The sequence below is a fragment of the Mastigoproctus giganteus genome, chromosome 3, assembly GCF_048544385.1.
Source record: "Mastigoproctus giganteus isolate SK-2022 chromosome 3, ASM4854438v1, whole genome shotgun sequence".
Classification (NCBI taxonomy): Eukaryota; Metazoa; Arthropoda; class Arachnida; order Uropygi; family Thelyphonidae; genus Mastigoproctus; species Mastigoproctus giganteus.
The window spans coordinates 214,486,909-214,507,551 of NC_143577.1; the positions used below are offsets into that span (position 1 = coordinate 214,486,909).

The 20,643-nt window shown below is 35.5% G+C and overlaps 1 protein-coding gene across 1 annotated transcript in view; it reads right to left on the bottom strand.

The window, feature by feature from the left end:
- Positions 1–12,221: 12,221 nt before the first annotated feature.
- Positions 12,222–20,643, bottom strand: part of Spt6 (transcription elongation factor Spt6) — a 301,836-nt gene continuing 293,414 nt past the window's right edge. The window contains exons 38-39 of the mRNA XM_090369617.1: positions 18,522–18,682; positions 12,222–13,317 (exon numbers count right to left, since the gene is read on the bottom strand). Of these exons, the coding sequence (XP_090225743.1) occupies positions 13,119–13,317; positions 18,522–18,682 (360 nt within the window). The 3' untranslated portion in view covers positions 12,222–13,118. The remainder of the gene's footprint in view (positions 13,318–18,521; positions 18,683–20,643) is intronic.

Genomic DNA, 20,643 nt, shown 5'->3' on the forward strand with positions numbered 1-20,643 from the left:
AAATCTGAGTATCAACAAAGGTAAACAGGAGTAGTAGACCCTTTTTTTGCAAGATATAAGACAACTGAGTTTGGAAGAATTAATATTAACTAAGATTTTAAGAATTGATTTTAACTAAATTCTCCCCATTGGAAAATTACTTGAAGAGCATTTAAGGAATTGGTGATGGATGTTTGAGAAGTAGAAGCTGTTTGTGCAGGGAAGGATTTCTCAAACTGAAAGGTGGAATGTAATGTGCTATCATCAGCAAAACTATGAATAGGATTTAAAGTCAGCAGAAAGTCATTAATATATAAGAGAAAAGGAGTGGGAGAAAGAACTGAACCTCGGGGAACATTTGCATTAATGATACCATCACTTGCAGAGAGCATTCAGAGAAAAATGGATAGCCAATTGCAAAAAACAGTTGCAGTTCATAAGATGGGAGCTTGTTTAGAAGACCTTTAAGCCTTAGAAATGTCATGAGCAACTGATTGTTTTGCCACCCTTTTCCATTGAATTTGTCCATAGATGGGTAATGTGTAATATGTTATCCATTGATGATATATACCAATATATCACCAGTGGATCAAAATTGATAGTCAATTTTGGTGATCATTGATCAGATGGAATGTTTCAAGCTAGTTTAGGAGTTGACAGTTAATGGATTGCTCCATTAGTATTAGCAATGGCCACAAGGCAAAGAAAGCCTATGCTTATGCTGCACCAACCAAAAAAGAATAAAATAATAATAAGAAAACTAAAAAAAACAATAAAAGAAAAGGAAATAGACAACCTATGTGTTTCCCTCTTCCTGTAGGCAACTATCCAGCCGACCTTTGAATTTCCCCAAACTGTCAACCTCTACTACCCATGTAGATAACTTATTCCAGTAATTTATGACCTTACTGGCAAAAATAAAACTTCCTGCAATCCAGTCTAACTTGATTTTATAGCCCCTAGAAAATCGTAAAATTTTATAGCCCCATAAAATCGTAACTTGATTTTATGGCCCCTAGTTCTAGAATCAATTATAACTATGAAAATTTCATCCTCATTTATTGCCTCTCAGAGCCTTAAACACCTAAATCAAGTCTCCTCTAAGGTGCCTAGTTTCCAAGCTCTGCAACCCACATATTGGAAGTCTTTCTCATATGGACATTATTTTGCCAAAATCACCAGATGAGTTACCTTTGAACACTTTCAAGAAGCTCAACGTCTTTCTTTAGATGTGGTCTTTATACTTGAACACAGTATTCCAAGTGTGGTCTAACAAAAGCCTTATGTAATGGGATTATGACGTCCTTATATCTACTAGCAAATGTTTGATAAATCATTGATAGGACACCATAGGCCTTCTTTGCAACCTGTCTACAATGCTTGGAGAACTTCCAGTCTGACTGTCTCGTAACACCCAAGTTCCTTTTCTCCACTACTGGCTTTAGTTCAACTCCACCAAGTGTATAAGTTATTTTGAGGTTACTGTTCCCCAGGTGTAATACCTTATACTTTGCTGGATTAAAGCATAGCTGCCATTTTTCTGACCATCCCTAGGGCACTCTGAAGCTCTGCTTGGCAGTGAACATTAACTACTCTATCAATCTTTACACCATCTGCAAATTTAGACATCACACTCTCTATCCCTTCATCGATGTCATTTATGAAAATCAAAAACAATAGTGGTCTTAATAGTGATCCTCGGGGAACCCAACTTCTTACATCAACCCAACCTGAGGAATAACCATTTATCACAACCCTCTGCCTCCTGCCCTGAAGCCATCCAGCTATCATCTAAGGACTGTCCCTGTGATTCCAACCCGTTCCAGCTTATAAAGTAACTGCTCATGTAGGACTGAGTCAAATGCTTTGCTGAAATCGAAATAATGTCGAAATTATTCCCTAAATCCAGCTCATGAGTGACCCTGTCAAAATAGCTAACCAGATTTGTTAAACATGATTTTCCCTTTGCAAAACCATTCTGAATAGCCTTCAGAATTCCATTTCTATCTAAATGATCCTGAATTCTTGATCATTTCATCCATGCAATGATCAAGGGTGGAATTCAAGAGTGGTATTTTCCCTACTACTGAAGCTAGACTGTCCTGTCAGTAATTTCCTACTCCACTCTTAGAACCACCGGAGATATATTGGTACTTTTTATTATTGGAGATTGGTATTGGAGATATATTGGTACTTTTCCAATCCAACAGAATCTCTCCTGAATCCAATGATGCTAATTATGCTTTCATAATTAGCCTAAATGGTTCAATGCACTCACTTGCTGCCTACCTTAAAATTATAGGGTATATGCCATCAACCCCAAGAGCCTTACTTGCCTATAGGCTCAAGTTTTTTCTTTAAATAATCGTGAAATTTCAATATCATTAATTACATATTTTTCAACTTCATTTCCATAATTTCTCTGACAAAGGTTTTTCTTCTGTAAATATAGATGCAAAGTAACAATTCATCTGCAACATTAGCTGGGGTATCTACTATTATCCTATGTCCATTACATAAGAGTCCAATTTGGTTTGTCCTTCTCTTCTTTGCATTTATATATATGAAGAATTCCGTACCCCCACTCCTTGCCAGCGATTTCTCATAATCTGTTTTTGCCAGCATAATCTTTTCTGTGGCACTGTTATAGATCACTTTGTAGCTGTTATAAGCTTTGAAAAGACTAGAGGGAAGTGCAATGGAATGATAATTGGATGGGAAGGATTTGTCATTTGTTTTAGGAACTGTTTGAATATGAGCAAATTTTCAAACCGAAAAAAACACCAGAATAAGATAAGTGTAAAAAGGGGGACACTGCAGGAACAAGCCAGGGGCACAAGTTATGAGAACAAGTGAACTGAACCATGAAATATAATAGTAGTGCAGACAAGAACAGCTTGTAGGGTTCTGTCAATGATATATACAGGAACTTTAAAAGCAGGGAGAAGATGATTATCCAAAAGTTAGGTCACTTCTTGACTACTGTATATAGGCCTGGAAGCTTCATTTTAAGAAAGATGTATCGCTTGGTATTGGTGCAGACAAGAGAAATCAGATTAGCCAAGAGCACAAATGGGTGCTCTTATCACAAAAGACCAGTTCTGCAAACTGCAGCTTGGGAACTAGGCACTTGAAAAGAGATCTGTTTAAGTGCTCAAGGCTTTAATTGGATTGAGTAAATTAAATACTGATAGCATCCTTACCTTTTCTCAGACAACACACAGAAAGGACATAAACTAAAACTGAAAAACGGATGGCTGCAGGTTGTGCAAAAATTTTCTCTCAGCCAGAGAATGATAGCATCTGGTGATGTGGAAGTAGGTGGTTTGAATGAACTTAAGGAAGTACCAGACATAATTATTAGATGGGACGAATAGTTTTTTTTTGCTGATCCTATATATTATCAGCTTGCTTCTTTGCATCATTTGCCAGTAGTAGAACTATTAATAATATTAGGGACTGAATATTATGGCACCCTTTTGGCAGACCACAGGAAATTTTCCCTGGAGTGTACTGCCAACATCCTGGGGATGGCAGGATACTGTTTATCAAGATTGTTAATACTTAATACAAGTCAATAGCGTAGCTACTCTTTTTCGGGCCCAGAGGCAAAGAACATATTCAGGCCCCTACTTAATTGCAAAAACAGGAGTCAGCCAAAGACACCAGGCCCCGGGCCCGGAGGCAATTGCCTTGCCTGCCTACATAGTAGCTACGCCACTGATACAAGTGTTAGAAAAAAGTAGGATGCTAATAAGTGGGCTTATCTTGAGGAGCTAATTGAACCATCTAGTTTTAACAGGTAGGAGTTTAGATGGGCAAAAGTTACAGCCAATTTTCCTAAGTCAAAAAATTTTGGTTCTTTGACAAGAGAAGAATTCTCAACTAGAATTTGGACAAGGAGCAATTTATCTACTCAACCCATTCAAAATCAAGTTTTAAAACTGGATAAAAAGCTGCATTACAATTGTAACAAGCTTTACTGTTAAGGCAGCAAATAAATTTGGAGATCTGGATGTCAGCCAATTGAATTATGCAATATTATCTTGAACAGCCTTATTACATCAAACCTCATTCTTTATCAAAACCAAGGTTAAGGTGAAATGTGGAATAAAGGATTTCATCTGTACAAGAATAATTTTTGTGACATGATCTGAGCATATGTTGGCATCAGATTTATAACTAGTATTAGTAGAGGCATACAATGCAAGAAAGCAAGCTTATGCAGCATCAGCCAAAAAAAGCACCTCCAATTTCACCCCTCCATTCGTTACAAATGCCTGTCCAGCTCAGCTTTAAATTTATTTAGGCTATCAACTTCCACAACAAAAGATGGAAGTCTGTTCCACCAATCAACTACCTGCTGGCTAAAGGCAAATTTCTGCACATCTATTCTAAAATTGTCTTTTCTCAATTTGAATCTGTGCCCCCCCTCAGGTTTTTAATCTAAGCAAGAGGAAGAATCCCATCAGCATTCAGCTTGCTCAACCCATTCAAGGCCTTACACACCTCAATCAGATCACCTTGCAGGCGCCAACTCTCCAGGCGCTGCAATTTGCAGAACTTAAGCCTTTCTTGGTAAGAGCACCCCCTGCTTTGTTTCCCTTCTTTGTACGTGTTCTAGCAACTATATCCTTCAGAAAACAGTCATCCAATAAATGCACAAAAGTCTTGCTAGTGTGCGAGTGACCAATCTACAAGTTCTAGTCAATATCTGGAAAGTTAAAATCCCCCATTCGGATTTACTGGCCCACTCTATTTCCAACAAAAGAAAAGAACAGAAATCTTTCAGATCCCATTTTGCATTTTTGCAATTCCAAACAATGTGTGGCTAAGAATGGCCACAAGAGAAAGCTTCCATTGGAAGGGCTTACCAAATTGTGATCTGAGGTGAGTGCCCAGAGAACTACTCACCTGGACCTTGTACTCTGAAGGGTTTGTGAGATAAAGATCAAGAATGTTGGGTTTGTGAGATAAAGATCAAGAATGTTGGGTTTGTGATTAGGATTGACTGATATTCTGGTAGGTAAAAGAACAATCTGTGTGAGGTTGTAATTGTAAAAGCTTCAACATTTTGACCAGCTGGATTCACGTGGCTACATTATAATTGTTAAGAAAAATTGTGCACATTATAATCATTAAGAAAAATTAATTCACTTATAAAATTACTTTAGGAAAGTTGGACACTAGAGAAACAATTTCAAAGAAAGGAAATTAGAGTTCCAAGTGATGAATGGAGTTGGAGTTGGGAGAATAGAGGTAACAGATGAATTTGCCAGAATTGGGTAGAGATTTTATGCCAGAGATTAAAAAGAAATTACAAATTAGTATATGGCAAGGTAGATCATAGTGGACATATGCACAATCAAAGGTGCACAAGTACCACCTTTGAAACAAAAAGAATCGTACAGTGAATAATGTGGGAGGGTGAAATGAGCAGTGGTTAATGCAACTATAAGTGTTAGTCAGAAAAAGTAAGTGGGGCTTGGTAGACTGGTTGGAAGTAGACATCACTGAGATTGGAAATGAGACCATATGTATTTGTGAAATGAATAAGGAAGTGGTTGGGAGGCTTTCTATTAGTTAGCCATGTGTGATGCATTCATCTACTGAATGCACAACACAGCAAGAATATACTCAGCTCCCTGACAATGTGGCCTCAACAATGGCCCCACATACACTACTCAGACTCCATCTGGTAGAGTAGAGGCAGCAAGATTATACAATAATTGATTTGAAAGTTTGGTGGACTACCTAGCAGCCAGCCTGCAAAAACTGTTAGTTTTCATAGGTGAGCTGTATCCTCAAAATGTAAGGAAGTTTGCATATTGCCACGACACCCATCTTAATCTCAAATGTCATCGTTTGTACTTCATGATGGGGGTTGCCAGAGCTTTTCTCTGGAGATTAACATGGGTTTCACTACTTCAAGTCTCTAATAAGTGAAGTGGTGGTATTGCACTGGTGAGTCATCTTCCACCTGGTATTGCCTAATGCACAGAGGGGTGACATTCCTTTGTTGTGTGAATGCCACACCTTTACCCTGCTTAAATTGGTTCACGCTGAGGTTGTTACCTCCAGTATACTAGGTGCAGAGTTTCAGGAATTGACATGGGGTATACCCAAGGTTACTAACAGTCCCACCATCATGAAGGTGCAAGCAGAGAATTTGGTTGTTGCAGGATGACTGGACTTCACCAAAATTCTGTCTATTTGACTCATGTCACATGTATCAGTTCCATCAATGTTTTAGACTCATAACAAGCTCTAGCTTGTCATACCTGAGAATGTCTGTGATAAACCTCAAGGACCTCCAGTTGAATTCAGAAGAGATCTGAATCCAACTGAATACCTTTGGGATGTTTTGGGACAACACTTGAGAGCTAAAACAAGCATCTTAGTTCAAATTGAGAATTGACATTGGCTGTAGGGGTGGAGCGGAGCAAGATTGCAGTCTCCACATAGCAAAAACCTTAGAGTGTTACTGATGTCAATTAAAGTCCATAGATAGTAATACTTGATATAAAAAAAATATATTTTCATTTAGTATCACAATATGTTGGAAGATAATATCTATAGACACCAGGAAAAAATTAGTCACTTGTGGTATTTAAGGCATGTATCATATTGCAGCACATCTCTTCACTTACAGAACTGAAATTAGAGTATAAGGTTAACCAGTTTTCTCTATTTACAGGTAAGCCAGATGTGGCCAGAGGCAAGGTTTTCCACCACAAAATATGGGAGCAGAAAATACATTAGCAAGTGGCAAAAAGGTATGATAGCCTTTGGTAGACCCAAAGGATATTCTTTTAAAGAAGTGGCTGAATTTGCTCGTGTTTCAGAAAGAACTAGTAAGTTTTTAAGGAATGGTGCCATTTGAAATCAACCAGAAATTAGTGGCAGAATTGCAGTCAAAAGTCTGCCCTAAGTGACTGCGATTTTTTGGAGACCGATATTGCATCTGGTAACAAAAAACAATTTCAAACAGGACAAGAACTGCTAAAAACAGTTAACCAAAGATTGATTTCTGAGAGAACACTACAAAGAGAATTAAATAACATATATCTGGAGTAGGACCCCCAAAGAGACAAGTGTTAATAGCTGTGCATGAAAAAAGCCTGGCTAACATGTGCTAAAAGGCATAAAAACTGGACTGATGATTGGAAATCTTCTGACAAATACAAAATTTGCCTATACTCTAATGATAACAGCCACTGAGTTCACAAAAGAAGCAATGAGGTACTACATCTAGGCTGTGCAAGATGTACAAGCATATGATGGGTTAGTGATGTTTTGAGGGAAGTTTTAACTAAGCGGTTCTCAAACTTTCTGGGCTCATGCCTCCCTTGACCTGTAAAATTTTCCCGGTGCCTCCCTTGAAGTAAAGCATCTATAATTGTGCAATTTCTTATTTTTAATATGTTAATACAATAATTATTAATACTACATGAAATAATAAGCATCTGTAGTTCTAAATTACTAACGATTTTTATCAGTAAGTAAACACACCAAAAATAATAAAAAAACACAATCACACACCACTGAAACCATATTTTCAACCATACAGCTAATGCAATACTATGCAATCTACCTATATATGTCATACATAGTACGCACTAAATTATATCGCTTCTTGATTAAACCGGGGTTCGAGCCCGTCACCACCAAATACAGAGGATGCGGAAAGGTCAGGGAATGACCACCACATATCCCGGAGCAATATGGCCTTAGTTGCTAATGCTCCTTAAAAAAAAAAAAAAACTAAATTATATATATTACATTACATCATCAATCATAATTCATCAATCCATTTCAGCAAAATATATATTTTTTCCAAATAAATGTTTATCTCGAAGTTAGAGTGAGATAGGTGGCGGTAAATGCTTTAAAAAATAGGTTATAAAATTTAATGTTATGTTATGAAAAATTACATTTCTGTTAAACTTTTTGTGCCTCCTTTTGTACTAGTCCGCACCTCCCAGTTTGGAAATCACTGTTTTAACTATTATAAAGTGGGTCTCCTATTTGAAATACCAATGAAGATGAATCAGGCAGGCTATACAAATAACCTAACATATCTGGTGCATAGGAGTTATGATGATTTTAACTGGCATAAGGACCACAAGGAAATGGTAGGACATTTAAATTAGCCAGTCAAGTCACTATATTTAAATTCTACAGAGAATGTCTTGAATGGAAAGTGAAAACAACAGCAATGTGGATAATATCCAGGGAGTTCCAAAAAAAAAAAAAAAAAACAGTCAACATCACTTTGCCAGCTGATTTTTGGACTGTCTTGTTTTTCCAGATTACAGTATTGAATCACAAAAACATTTAAAAAGGCATCCTTTTCTGTGTTTGAAATAAGAAAGCATTGAAGATCACCTTCCACTTCTCTTTTCATTTCTTCTGCAAACCTCCTGGGGATGCATCTGGCCCATATCTTTCACTATCCTAGCTTGGACAATCTCTAAATTTACAGTGATATCTGGTTGTTTTATCTGAAAATAAAACAAGTTCATCTGTTTTTTGTTTATATGCTTTGTCAGTTGATGTTACCAGTCATCCACTTTGACTCCAATCATTGACAGTACCTTTATCAACTTTGCTATCTTTGACACAAAGCTGTTGTTCTCTGGGAAGGGGGATAAATTTGCAACTTTTCAGCAAGGTTACACAACTAAAATCTTGAGAAATTTGATGCAAGAAAGAGAAGCTCATACAACTAAAATACAGTGGATTCCGGTTATTTGGGGCAAATCTTAAAAAACAGAACCCAATCGAGAAAATAGCCAGGGTTTACTTTGCTTAATTGGGACAACATGCTGTTTAATCGGGGCAGGAGACTGCAGCACTGGAGATTACCCTACGATTGTCTCCGACGGTACCACGTGGTTTGGTGGAAATTCTGGAGGTCACAACCATAAAACAATAAAAACAATTAGCAGTCACTCGTTTATTTGGCATTTCTGTTAGTGAAAACTATCATAAACGGTCAGTAAACTCGATCTTACTGAATTTGTGATAATACCGACAGCTGGAATTCTGTGGGTTATGGTGAAATGTGTTTACACTTTCATGAAATCTTCAATCATATAAAAAAATTAATTTTCAGAATCTTCTCTTCATTCCTATTTTTAAAACTTTGTAACTCGTTACTCCGTTCTCACTTGCACGTATTGTGTTATTTGCAATTTGTGTGTTCCGTGTTATTGATTGCTTATCTTTTTACTGTTTTAAATTTTAACCCCCACCCACAAATGTCAGTGAACAGAAATGTCAACTAGTTCGTATGTACATATTACAGCACATATTAATTATTCCAATTATCACATATTCTTCCGATTTTCACTTATTTAATTTTTTAATTGGTAATGTAATAAAGGGTAAATTTGTGCTTAATATATCTTTGCTTTTATAGCCTGTGGATAATATTCCTCCTATTTTTGCTAATTAGAATCGCTGTTTAATAAAATTAAAATTCAATTCACAAACGTGATCACAATGACTAGCACTTACTGCACATCGTATAGTGAACGGTACTTTACTATGTTGAGTTCGTTGTAACGTGTTTTGATTGTACAGTGAACCAATTGTAAAGGGAGAGGGTACATTGTAGTTTTAACTATTTACGTGAAACTTTGGATAATTGGGGCAGCTGCTTAATCGGGCCAAAATGCACTAGTCCCGATGTGTCCCACATAACCGGAATGGACTGTATTAGAAATTGCTAAGTGGCTAACATGATGGCTTGGAACAAACTAAACTCAAAATTTTGAATTTAGTTTCTTCATTATTTTCCTTCTGTATTCAGATCATATAGACATCCATTGAGATTTAGCTGTACAGAGATCACTGACTAAAATATGATCCTTTTTTTTTTTTGGAGTTCACAAACTGCTGATGTTGCCCTCAAGAAATGTGCTTGCACATATCATGCCACTGATTTAATTTATTACGAAAGTGGCTCTCATACTTTGGTGGGTGCAAGGAGTCTTCCCCTTGGGTAGAGAGTCATGTGTTTGTACTGCTGAGGGTGAATGTTGTTTTATTTTTATTTTGATTAAAGTAACTTAGTATTGCAAGAGAATCAGACCCTGCAAAGTATAACCCTTATTGTAGCATTTAGTTCCTTTTTTTACACAGAGCCTTGGAAATATAGCCACATTTGTCTTTATAGTAATACAAAAAATTTGTATCACTATAAGACTTGTTAATATGACCGATTTAAGTGCTTTCATTTTATGAATACGATGAGGTGAAAGAAGTCATGATAGAACCTTTCTTTATCCTTAAAAAAAAAAAACTTGTTTATACTTTCCAAGATGATCACTATGTCAAAGGAGTTTACAAGTTACAATTAATTATTTTGACAATGAATATAATCATTAACCATATTTAGCAGTCACACGAGCAGGACCGGATTAAGGATGAAATAGTGCCCCGACCCTATTTAAATTTTAGGCTCCTTTAATATATATGAACCAAAACATTATGACCACCTACCTAATACGATGTTGGTCCTCCACGTGCAGCCTAAACAGCTCGTACCAAGCAAGGCATGGACACTACAAGATTTCTAAATGTGTCTTGTGGCATCTGGTACCAACACATAACCAGCAGATCCTTTAACTCCTGTAAGGTCCATTGTTAAGACGCTGCAGATTGGAGTTGCTGTTCCAACACAAACCACAGATGCTCGATGGAATTGATGTCTGAGGAATTTGGAGGCCAGGGCAATACCTGGAAGTCTTCCTCATGTTCCGCAAACCAGTCTTGAACAATCGAACAGTGTGGCATGGGGCATTATCCTGCTGAAAGATGGCACCACCACCACCAGAGGGGAGAACCATTGCCATGGTAGGGTGTACCTGGTCAGCAATGATATTTAGGTAGGTGGTAGGCGCTGTTGCCGGTGAACTGTGGTTAGCGTAGCATGGGCACTTGGAGCAGCCTACAGATATGCAGCCCCAATTTCAGCAGGGTTTGATGCAGTGTGTTGTGACACATTATTCCCATCACCAGCATTCCAATTACTGGTGAGTTGCGTCACAGTTGCCACATACCATCTGGGAGAGCCTTCGCTCACCTCAAGCATCGATGAGCCATGGTTGTCCAACACCTTACCCATGTTTCATGGGTTCCCCCTCCTCGGACCACTTTCTGTAGGTACTAACCATGGCTGACCATGAGCACCCTACCAGCCGTGCCGTTTCCGTTATACTCTGACCCAGTCGTCTGGTCATTACAATTTGGCCTTTGTCAAACTCACTTAAGTCCGCTGCCTTTCACATTTGAAGAACATCAGTAACACTGATTAACGGAGCTCAGTATCAGGTGTTTTTTATACCATGTCCCAACCCATGCACGTGCCGTAGTTCACCTGCAGTTGCTTTGATTTGCATAACAACTCACTGGTCATGTTTCAGCTCATCGGTGTATCTGTATATATGCACATACATATAAATACAAATATTAATAGGTTTTTATATTTATATTGTGAATAATTCCTTGATAAAAATGTTTTATGACTTTAAAATATTTACACCGAAAATGAGGCCCCTCGTTGCGTGTGGCCCCCAGCCATAGCCTTAACACAGCCCTGCACATGGGCTTGAATCATAGCCCACTCAAATGCATGTGCACTCTTGCCTCACCACTCAACATTCTTTAAAAGAAAACAAAGGATTTGTTTGCACAAAACTAATATATGCTGCAGACATGTTTCTTACGAAACATTTCATAAAAGTCACATGCTAATTATATATTTTCTAATAAGTACTTGCAATTTGTTTATAAGTTTTGTGTTAAACACTATTAATAATTAATACAGTTCTAAGCTTCCTGTTGTGATGATATTATCTATTTTTACTTTATTTATTGGCTATGGTAAATTCAATAAAGATTTATTTTAATATATTTTTTTAAAAAAAATGTTATTTTTATTTTTTGTAAATAAATTAAGGCATAATAAGAGCTCCATTACTGTATTTCAAAATCCTTGTGTGACTTATAGTTGAATAGATATATATATATATATACACTATCAAAATCAAAAGTTTCTGAAAAGTTTTATTTTCTCTATTCATTTATACATTTTTATGAGAAATTAAATAGTAGAAAAATTCCTATGGTAATAAATTACAAAAGTCTCTCTTCTTTTTCTTGCTAACAACCTGAAATAATATAGAGAGAAGTAAATAAAGACTATCTCCATAAAACAGCTGTACATATTTTTTTTTTCCCCCTTTCGGTCAAGACATCTACATTTACTAATTTGTCAGCAAAAAAAAGACAAATTTGTTTGCCTTCTAAAAGTAGATAGAACAGTTAACAAGTGTGTTGACACAGCAGAGAATATGTTAAAAAGAACCAATATTACATTGGTTTCTACAAGTCCCTACTCTTTTTTTTTTTTTTTTTTTTTACTGAATTTACCTCTTGTATTTTTTGGTCTGTTTCCTGTTAAAAGTTTATCCAAAATATCTAACAACAAAAATAGCAGTAAAATCTTTGAAATCTCAAAGTAATCTCTTATGTGACAACAATGAAATCATAGTATTAAATTTAATGCAAAATCAACAGCTTCTCAAGAGGTTTATTTTCTCTACTCATTTATACATTTTTATGAGTAAATTAAATAGTAGAGAAATTAATTCCTGTGGAATAAATTACAAAAACTGTCTCTTTCATACTAACAGCTAAAATTGTATAAAGAATAGTAAATAAATGATATCTGCATAAACAACTGTACAAATAGGTTTCACTGGTCACACTTATATTTGGAAATTTGTCAAAAAAAAAAAAAAAAAAAAAGAGAGAGAGAGGCCAGACCTAAAGTTGAAGGCATTTATAAACAGTTATTGGTCAAAGAGTGAAAATTTTCCACTTGCAAATTACAGTATAACATTATTTGCGATAAGTTAAGAGAACATCTGCTTAAAAGCAATGATCATGTTTACACTGCATTACAATCAAACTTAACTGGACGTGCACAACTTTTTCAGTACAAAGAGGAAATAGATCAATTATATAACAAGTATTCTGTACAAATACCAGTAATGGTATTATTTACATAATGTGAGTTCCATCAAAATAAAGATGGATGACCCCCCCCCCCCCAATTTTTCAAAGTATCACAATTCATCAATCAAAGGTGTAGCATCTGCAGGAGTGGACTCAATCATTGGACTAGGAGAAGCCCTTATGCTAGACATTGGAGTTCTTGGAGTCATACCTCCTGGAGTACGAGATACACCCAAAGTCTCTTGCTGTCGTTTCTTTGCCCACTGTTCAGCCATACGCTTCCAATCTGCAGCTGATGGATTGGCATTTCTGAAAGTATATAATTTATTAAAAAAGTGTTTTATAATTGTGCATAAGATATAAATAATTCCTACATTTTAAACAATACAAATTTTAATTTAAAGATTTAAATTGTAATTAAAACTACAAAGATGAGAAATGTCATTATGATATAACATAAACCACTCTGTTTGGTACTTCACCTATGCAGAAGAGAACACAGAACTTTAGAATATTTTCCTAATATAATGTTTAAGCGGCATGCTACACAGAGTATCTTGATTAAATTACTTGAAATAAAAAAGCAGAGGAGAAAACATCAGCAAGATGTATGACCATTAGACTTTATTAGTAATAATAGATTCTAAACCCTGCACATATCAAGTGAAGGGTTCATTTCAAGTAATTTAATACTTTCCTACTTTGTGAATATTAATTCTCTCTAAAACATTGATGATTGATGAATCTATGGCAGTCATTTTCATCTTTGAAATACAGACATGATGATATACTTTTTAAGAACAGCTTCATTCTGCAACAACTTTACATAATTAGCACTGTTTCAGGACCTTACTTATATGCACAGCATTAAGTAATAACTGGATTAATGGTAGTTTATCGAACAGGCCAGTTATATCATTTTGCCAGAAATAATGATCAAAATCATCCAATGTGTGTCAGGTGGGTTATAAATTCAACATAATGGTTAATGAATACAATTTTATAAAAAGAGAAATTGAGGAAAAAAGGTTAGAGATATGGCAGCAATAAACAGGAAATATTGACATATTGACTAAACAAATTGGATAATACATTTAGAAGCATCTAACAAATTCACTGGTGGTTATATTAGACTTTAGCCTTGTAGCAGTGAATATTAGAGGTAAGTGATGGCAAACGTTACATAACAATGTTTATGTCAGTGTTGTGGTTATTGGGTTTTAGGAGCATTAGTAAGGCCATATTGCTTGTATATACCGTCTGTAAACTGTGTGTGTTCTATGGTCGATTTTCTGTTTGCTGGATGAAAAACCTGGATCAAAAACCGTGCTACACTTGCCTGAGACAGACTAACTCAGCCATGCTGTGAAAAAAGCCCATAAAAGTTCCTCTCATCATTGACGGGACTCAAACCAGTCTTTCCCACTCTGTGTGGGAAGGATGATGATTCTATCAACTATTACCCACAAGGGCTTGTATGTCGGTGACTTAATCTAATATATGGCAAGGGATGAAATGGTGTGAAGACACTTAGATGAATTTATGTGAAGAAAGTGGCACTGGCATATATTACTACTGTCCTTCATCAATTGAAAATGACGCCTATACAAAGAAAATATTTTCTTGTTCTGTATTGTGAACACATTAGGTGCCAATAAATAAAAGCATTATGAATAAATTCTATTTTGCTAGTTTTATCTTAATGCAAAATTCTCTGCAAAATATCAATTTGATGCAACAACAGATAAAGCAATCTATTATTAATAATTTTATAACAATCAAATTATTACAGAAGAAAATTATATTATTTATATGACCAAAAATATTCAGGACTCCTCCATGAATACTGTGTATCGTGCCAGAAGTCATCTATGCATTGTGTATCAGCTAAGACATACCAATATAAATTTTGTGGATTTGCCTGTTCAGCTGTAGCATGTTATAAGAATCTCATGAAACATGTTCAAAAAACCATAAAGAAGGTAATTTTGGCCTTATGCATGTCCCAGAAATATAGCAATATTTCTGCACATGCAGTTTTCGAAAAATTACTTGTAATAATGTTTCTAAGGAGCTACATTTCTAATGAATGAGCCTAATCTGTAGGAGGTACGAGGCAGATTAAAGTCTCTCAGCACCAAAGAGAATGTGCTGATGAAAAGACAGATAAAAATGAAAGCAATTTGGTAAATAATAATAATAATAAAAAAAAAGAAAGAATAGAGAGATCAAGTAGAGTGGCTAAACATTTGACAGTTTCAAAATGGACTACTTGCAGTGAAACAGCATTTTCACATATAATAGCTGTTGCCTCATCTCAAAGTCCTACCCGATCTGAAGATTTATACCCTGTGGGAATTATTTCAATATCATAATAGTGTCCTGATATAGAAGTTGTGAAAGACATCCCAGAGATTACAGGAAATATTTTTACAGTTCTGACAGGAACAGTTAAAAAGATGGCCTTTTAATGAGGATATACTGAATTAAAAATATTCATGATTCAGACCTACAATTAGAGTAATCAAGTCATTTGTGTCTATTACAGTGTCTCATAGCTGTCTACATATAAATGGGTTTCATATGTAGATATAACTTCTCCCTTTTTAAGGCTGTAATCATTTATTAGAATCTTCTTTAATGGTTTCCTTTTTATAACTACTTCTATTTGGTAATACCAATACCAATAATTTGAATAAATATGCTACGTGATTTTGCAATCATATAGCAGCACTTTAAGGATAAGTAGTGCCTTTTTGGAGTTGTCCAACTTAAATTAGTCTAATTTAAATTCATAAATAATTTGAATAAATATTCTGTGATTTTGCATTCCTAAATATATAATTCCAGCAGAATTATATATACACTATAACAAATTATTAATTTCTGCTACTGATTATCTTGTTTTTGAGAGCCACTTTACTTACCAGGTTACTTTAAACCTTTCACATGGTTGTGCGAAAGGTTTAAAGTAACTTTGAAGTAATTATACAATTTAAAAAACTACCGTATTTGTTGGCTTATAAGACACACCTTTTTTCCTTATAAATACCTTAAAAAATCACCCAGTGTCTTAGAAGCTGAAAGTGGCAATACAGCACATGTGCAAAACCAAGAGTTAACATATAGTAGTTAACGGATAGTTAACTGCTATACGTTAGTACACTTTTTCAGTAATCAAAGACTGTTGTTTGAGTAACAAGTGAATTCCAGTTATACATTTAAGCCCTAATCAATGGCAGGCACATCAAGAAGGCAAAATTATACTATTGGATTTAAGCTAAAAGTAGTACAATATGTCAAAGAACATGGGAACAGAGTAGCAGAACGAAATTTCAGACCACTGCCCACTGAGATGATTCATCAATGGAGGAAGCAGGAAGTTTTATTACCAGAAGAAAACTTGTGTAGTTGGATAATGGACTTAGGGACACGGGTACTGCAGTGAGTACTAAAATGATAATAGTAAAAGCACGGAAACGAGCAGCTAATATTAGGATACACAACTTTAGAGGAAGTGAATCTTGGTGTTATCGCTTCGTGAAAAGAAATACGTTAAGTTTATGCACAAGAACTAGACTAGCCCAGAGAATGCCTGCTGAGCGCGAACAGAAAGTATTAGATGTCCATAACTTTATCCTTAATGCTAGAAAACAAAGCAACTTAGCCAAATCGGGAATATGGATGAAATTCTGTTGACTTTTGATGTGCCATCCAATAAAACTGTAAATCTGAGAGGGCAAAAATCTATAACTATTAAAACCACTGGACATGAAAGACACACTACACTGCACTGCACTTTTAACTTGTTGTGCTGATGGGACCAAACTTCTGCTAATTTTAATTTTTAAAAGAAAAACTTTACCGAAAGATAAACTGCCAAATGGAATTCACGTACTTGTACAACAAAAGGGATGGATGGACGGATGAAAAATGTATCAAGGATTGGTTTGTAAAAGTTTGGTCCAAGTGTCCTGGTGAACTACTGTGTAAAAATGCACTACTAGTATGGAATCAGTTTAGAACACATAGGACTGAAAACATCAAACAACTGGCCGAAATGATGAACACATAATTAGCGGAAATTCCAGGTGGCTTAACTTCCCAGTTACAGCTGTTAGATGTCAGAATCAATAAGCTATTCAAGAATAACATGCGGGAGCAATGAAATAAATGGATGATAGAGGGGGAAACCATGATACGACACCTACAGGAAGGATGAAATGTCCACCAATAGCACAAGTTTGTTTGTTATTTGGTTTTTAGGAGCATTAGCAACTAAGGCCATATTGCTCCGGGGATATGCGGTGGTCATTCCCTGACCTTTCCGCATCCTCCGTATTTGGTGGTCATGGGCTCGAATCCCAGTCTAATCAAGAAGCGTGTGCTATGCACTGCTGCTCCTGCCCACCTGGCTACGGAGACGCATAATAGCACAAGTGTGTGAATGGGTGCTGAAGTCATAGCATGATGTCAAGACTGAAATTGTGGTCAAGTCCTTTAACAAAATGTGGTATAAGTAATGCAATGGATGGCACTGAAGATTATTAGATCATTTATTGTATAAGAGTGACAGTGATACTAGTAAAGAGGATGACGATGTTGAGTATAATTATGATCAAGTCAGTAATGAAGCTGGTTGAATAATACTAAAATAATGAGTAATAACCCTATACCTTTCTTTATTGGCTTTTATTTTTATTGAATTTTAAATTTCCATTGTATTAACAATAATGAAAGTTATTAAGTTTAACTCAAATATAAAACAGAAAGGAATTAAAATACCACTAAAATTTACCAAAAGCTAATCTCACGCCAACCACATATCTTCAACAGTACTCAGATTTTAAGACAAGAAGACATTGAAATGGGGACATTTCACTTCTAACCATTCTTGTAATAAGCATTTAACAAATACTGCTTCCTCTGCACTAAGCCAACTAAGCTTTCTTTTATTCTCAATGTCACTGTTCTTCTAACTGGCTACTAACTGTACAAATCACAAATCTATCCTATGATGGAATACTGTTCCCACATCCAGAATGGGTCTACAAAATCTCTCTCAAGTATTGTGACTCTATTCAAAGGAGAGAAGTCAAGGTTAATTAAAATTAATGACCTGTCTTTTACAAACTTTACTCTTATCACACAAACATTCAATTTCTGTTATTACCTTTTTTATCGATATTTTCATGGTCACTGTTTTTCTAAATTGACATCTGTAATTCTACTTCTCTCTTCTAAAGCAGTCTGAACACATCCTCCAACTAGTCAACAAAGTGAGCACTGTAATTCAAATAACTTTTGAACTTTGAGTTACCAAAAAAAAAAAAAAAAAAGTGCTTCTTGAAGTGACTCTCATGGATACTAAAAGCCTATTCTGCCTTTAGTATTAAGATCACATTATTACTTATTGCAGTTGAAATCCTGCTTGTTGCTAAATAATGCAGTTTATTTAAAAATATGGATGATTATTTAAATAGTTCTGACTTTTGGAAAAACTATGTACTTACTTTGCAGATGATTGCCTGGAAGGTGTTTGTGGAGGCTGAGCCCAGTTTGTCTGGGGTGTCTGAGGATATCTTGGAGTTGTTACAGAATGAGCAGGTGTAGCAACTGCATGATATGATGGCGTTACCATAGGTGTTGCAATAGGCTGGGAAGGAGTATAAGGCTGAAGAAAATATAAGATAGAGTTAGAAAGGAAAACAGAAAATAAAATAAATAAAATAATAATAATAAAATAAATAAATAAAAACTGATTTTCTTGCAAAAAAAAAAGTATCACAACCAATTAATCAAACTGCTGAATTGTGTAGTATTCAGCAGACTGATTATTTGGTTATGATACTCTTTTTTATATTATTGCTTCCCAATAAGGTCTTTTATTCTGATTCATAGGGGTTTATTGGCATGGATTATTCACTGTCACCTAGGAGATAATGGTAGTTCTCTAACTTCAGCGTAGAGACTATACATTATATGATGAAAAAGTATTTGGAAACACACAGGTAGTTGCAAAAAGGTGGAGTGTAATTTAATTCAGAAACCTAATTTGTTACTGCAAATTAGATTTTTTGATTTAAGGCTTATTAGCCATACTTTCTACCAAATTTTTGTAGTTGTCAGCTGGAATTTGCCTCCATTCCTTCATCAAAACATTCTTAACAGAACTTGTTGAAAGCTGTTTTGTCTGCAGCTTAACTTAGCGCTCCAATTCACTCCACATATTCAATGAGGTTGAGGTTTAAGCTTTGGGTAAGTCTAACTCTACTGTCCACAAGCCATTCCTGTACGAACCTCACTGTATGGCAGTGGTTCTCAAACTTTCTGAGCCCACGCCTACATTGACCTGTAAAATTTTCCCGGTGCCTCCCTTGAAGTAAAGCATCTATAATTGTGCAATTTCTTATTTTTAATATGTTAATACAATAATTATTAATACCACATGAAATAATAGGCATCTGTAGTTCTAAATTATAACGATTATTATCAGTAAGTAAACACGCCAAAAAACAATAAAAAAACACAATCGCACATCGCTGAAACCATATTTTCAACCATACAGCTAATGCTATACTATGCAATCTACCTATATATGTCATACATAGTACACACGCACTAAATTATATATATTTTCCAAATAAATGTTTATCTCATGTTTATATCGAAGTTAGAGTGAGATAGCTGGCGGAAAATGCTTTAAAAAATAGGTTATAAAATTTAATGTTATGTTATGAAAGTTTATTTATATGTATATATTTTTTAATTTATATATGTTATGTTATGAAAATTACATTTCTGTTAAACTTTTCGCGCCTCCTTTTGCACTAATCCGTGCCTCCCTAGTGAGGCGCACCTCCCAGTTTGGAAATCGCTGCTGTATGGTATGTAGTAATCTTGTGTCAATACTGATGGCCTATTTCCAGAGTACTGCTACAGTACAGGTAGTAGGGCATAACATAACTGTCCAAAATATCCAAGCAGATCATGGACTATGGCTACCCAAATGTTTCCTGCCTGTAGTAGCACTATGATGCTTCCATTTGGTGATTAAGCCAGCCACCACTGATCTATGGTGTTACTACAATCATGCTGCAATGGTAAAAACAGATTGATAGCTAATATGATATTCTACGATGACCCCCCATTGCCAGTTGCTAAGCCCAATGCTTCAAGTCATTCACCATATTTTGTTTATTTGCTTGCTTCTACGATGAATGCAGTTGCTTTTATACCTATTCCTGACTAGTAGGTGTTGTTCATCTTTTACAAATCCTAGAGGTGTCTGGGTGCTTTGGGCAATATAGTGTATATTTATAATGGGATTTATTTATTTTTTATTTTGTATTTTTTGTTAAAGGATTATTAGCCTTAGAAAGGAGAAGATATTTGCTACATTATCACTCTCCCTTAAATTTTCTTTAATCCAGTGGTGGAGCCTGGTCTTGACAGACTACTCAGTGAAATATTTGTTGCACGTTAACCATCAATGTTTAGGTTAGTGGTTGCAGCTCTCTACCTTCCTAATTTGTGGTTTTCGAAGAATTCCAAGAAAACAATGACACTGTTTTCTTGGAATCATACATGAAAAGGATCTAATAGACTCCGCACTACCCCTGCTTTTACTATTAT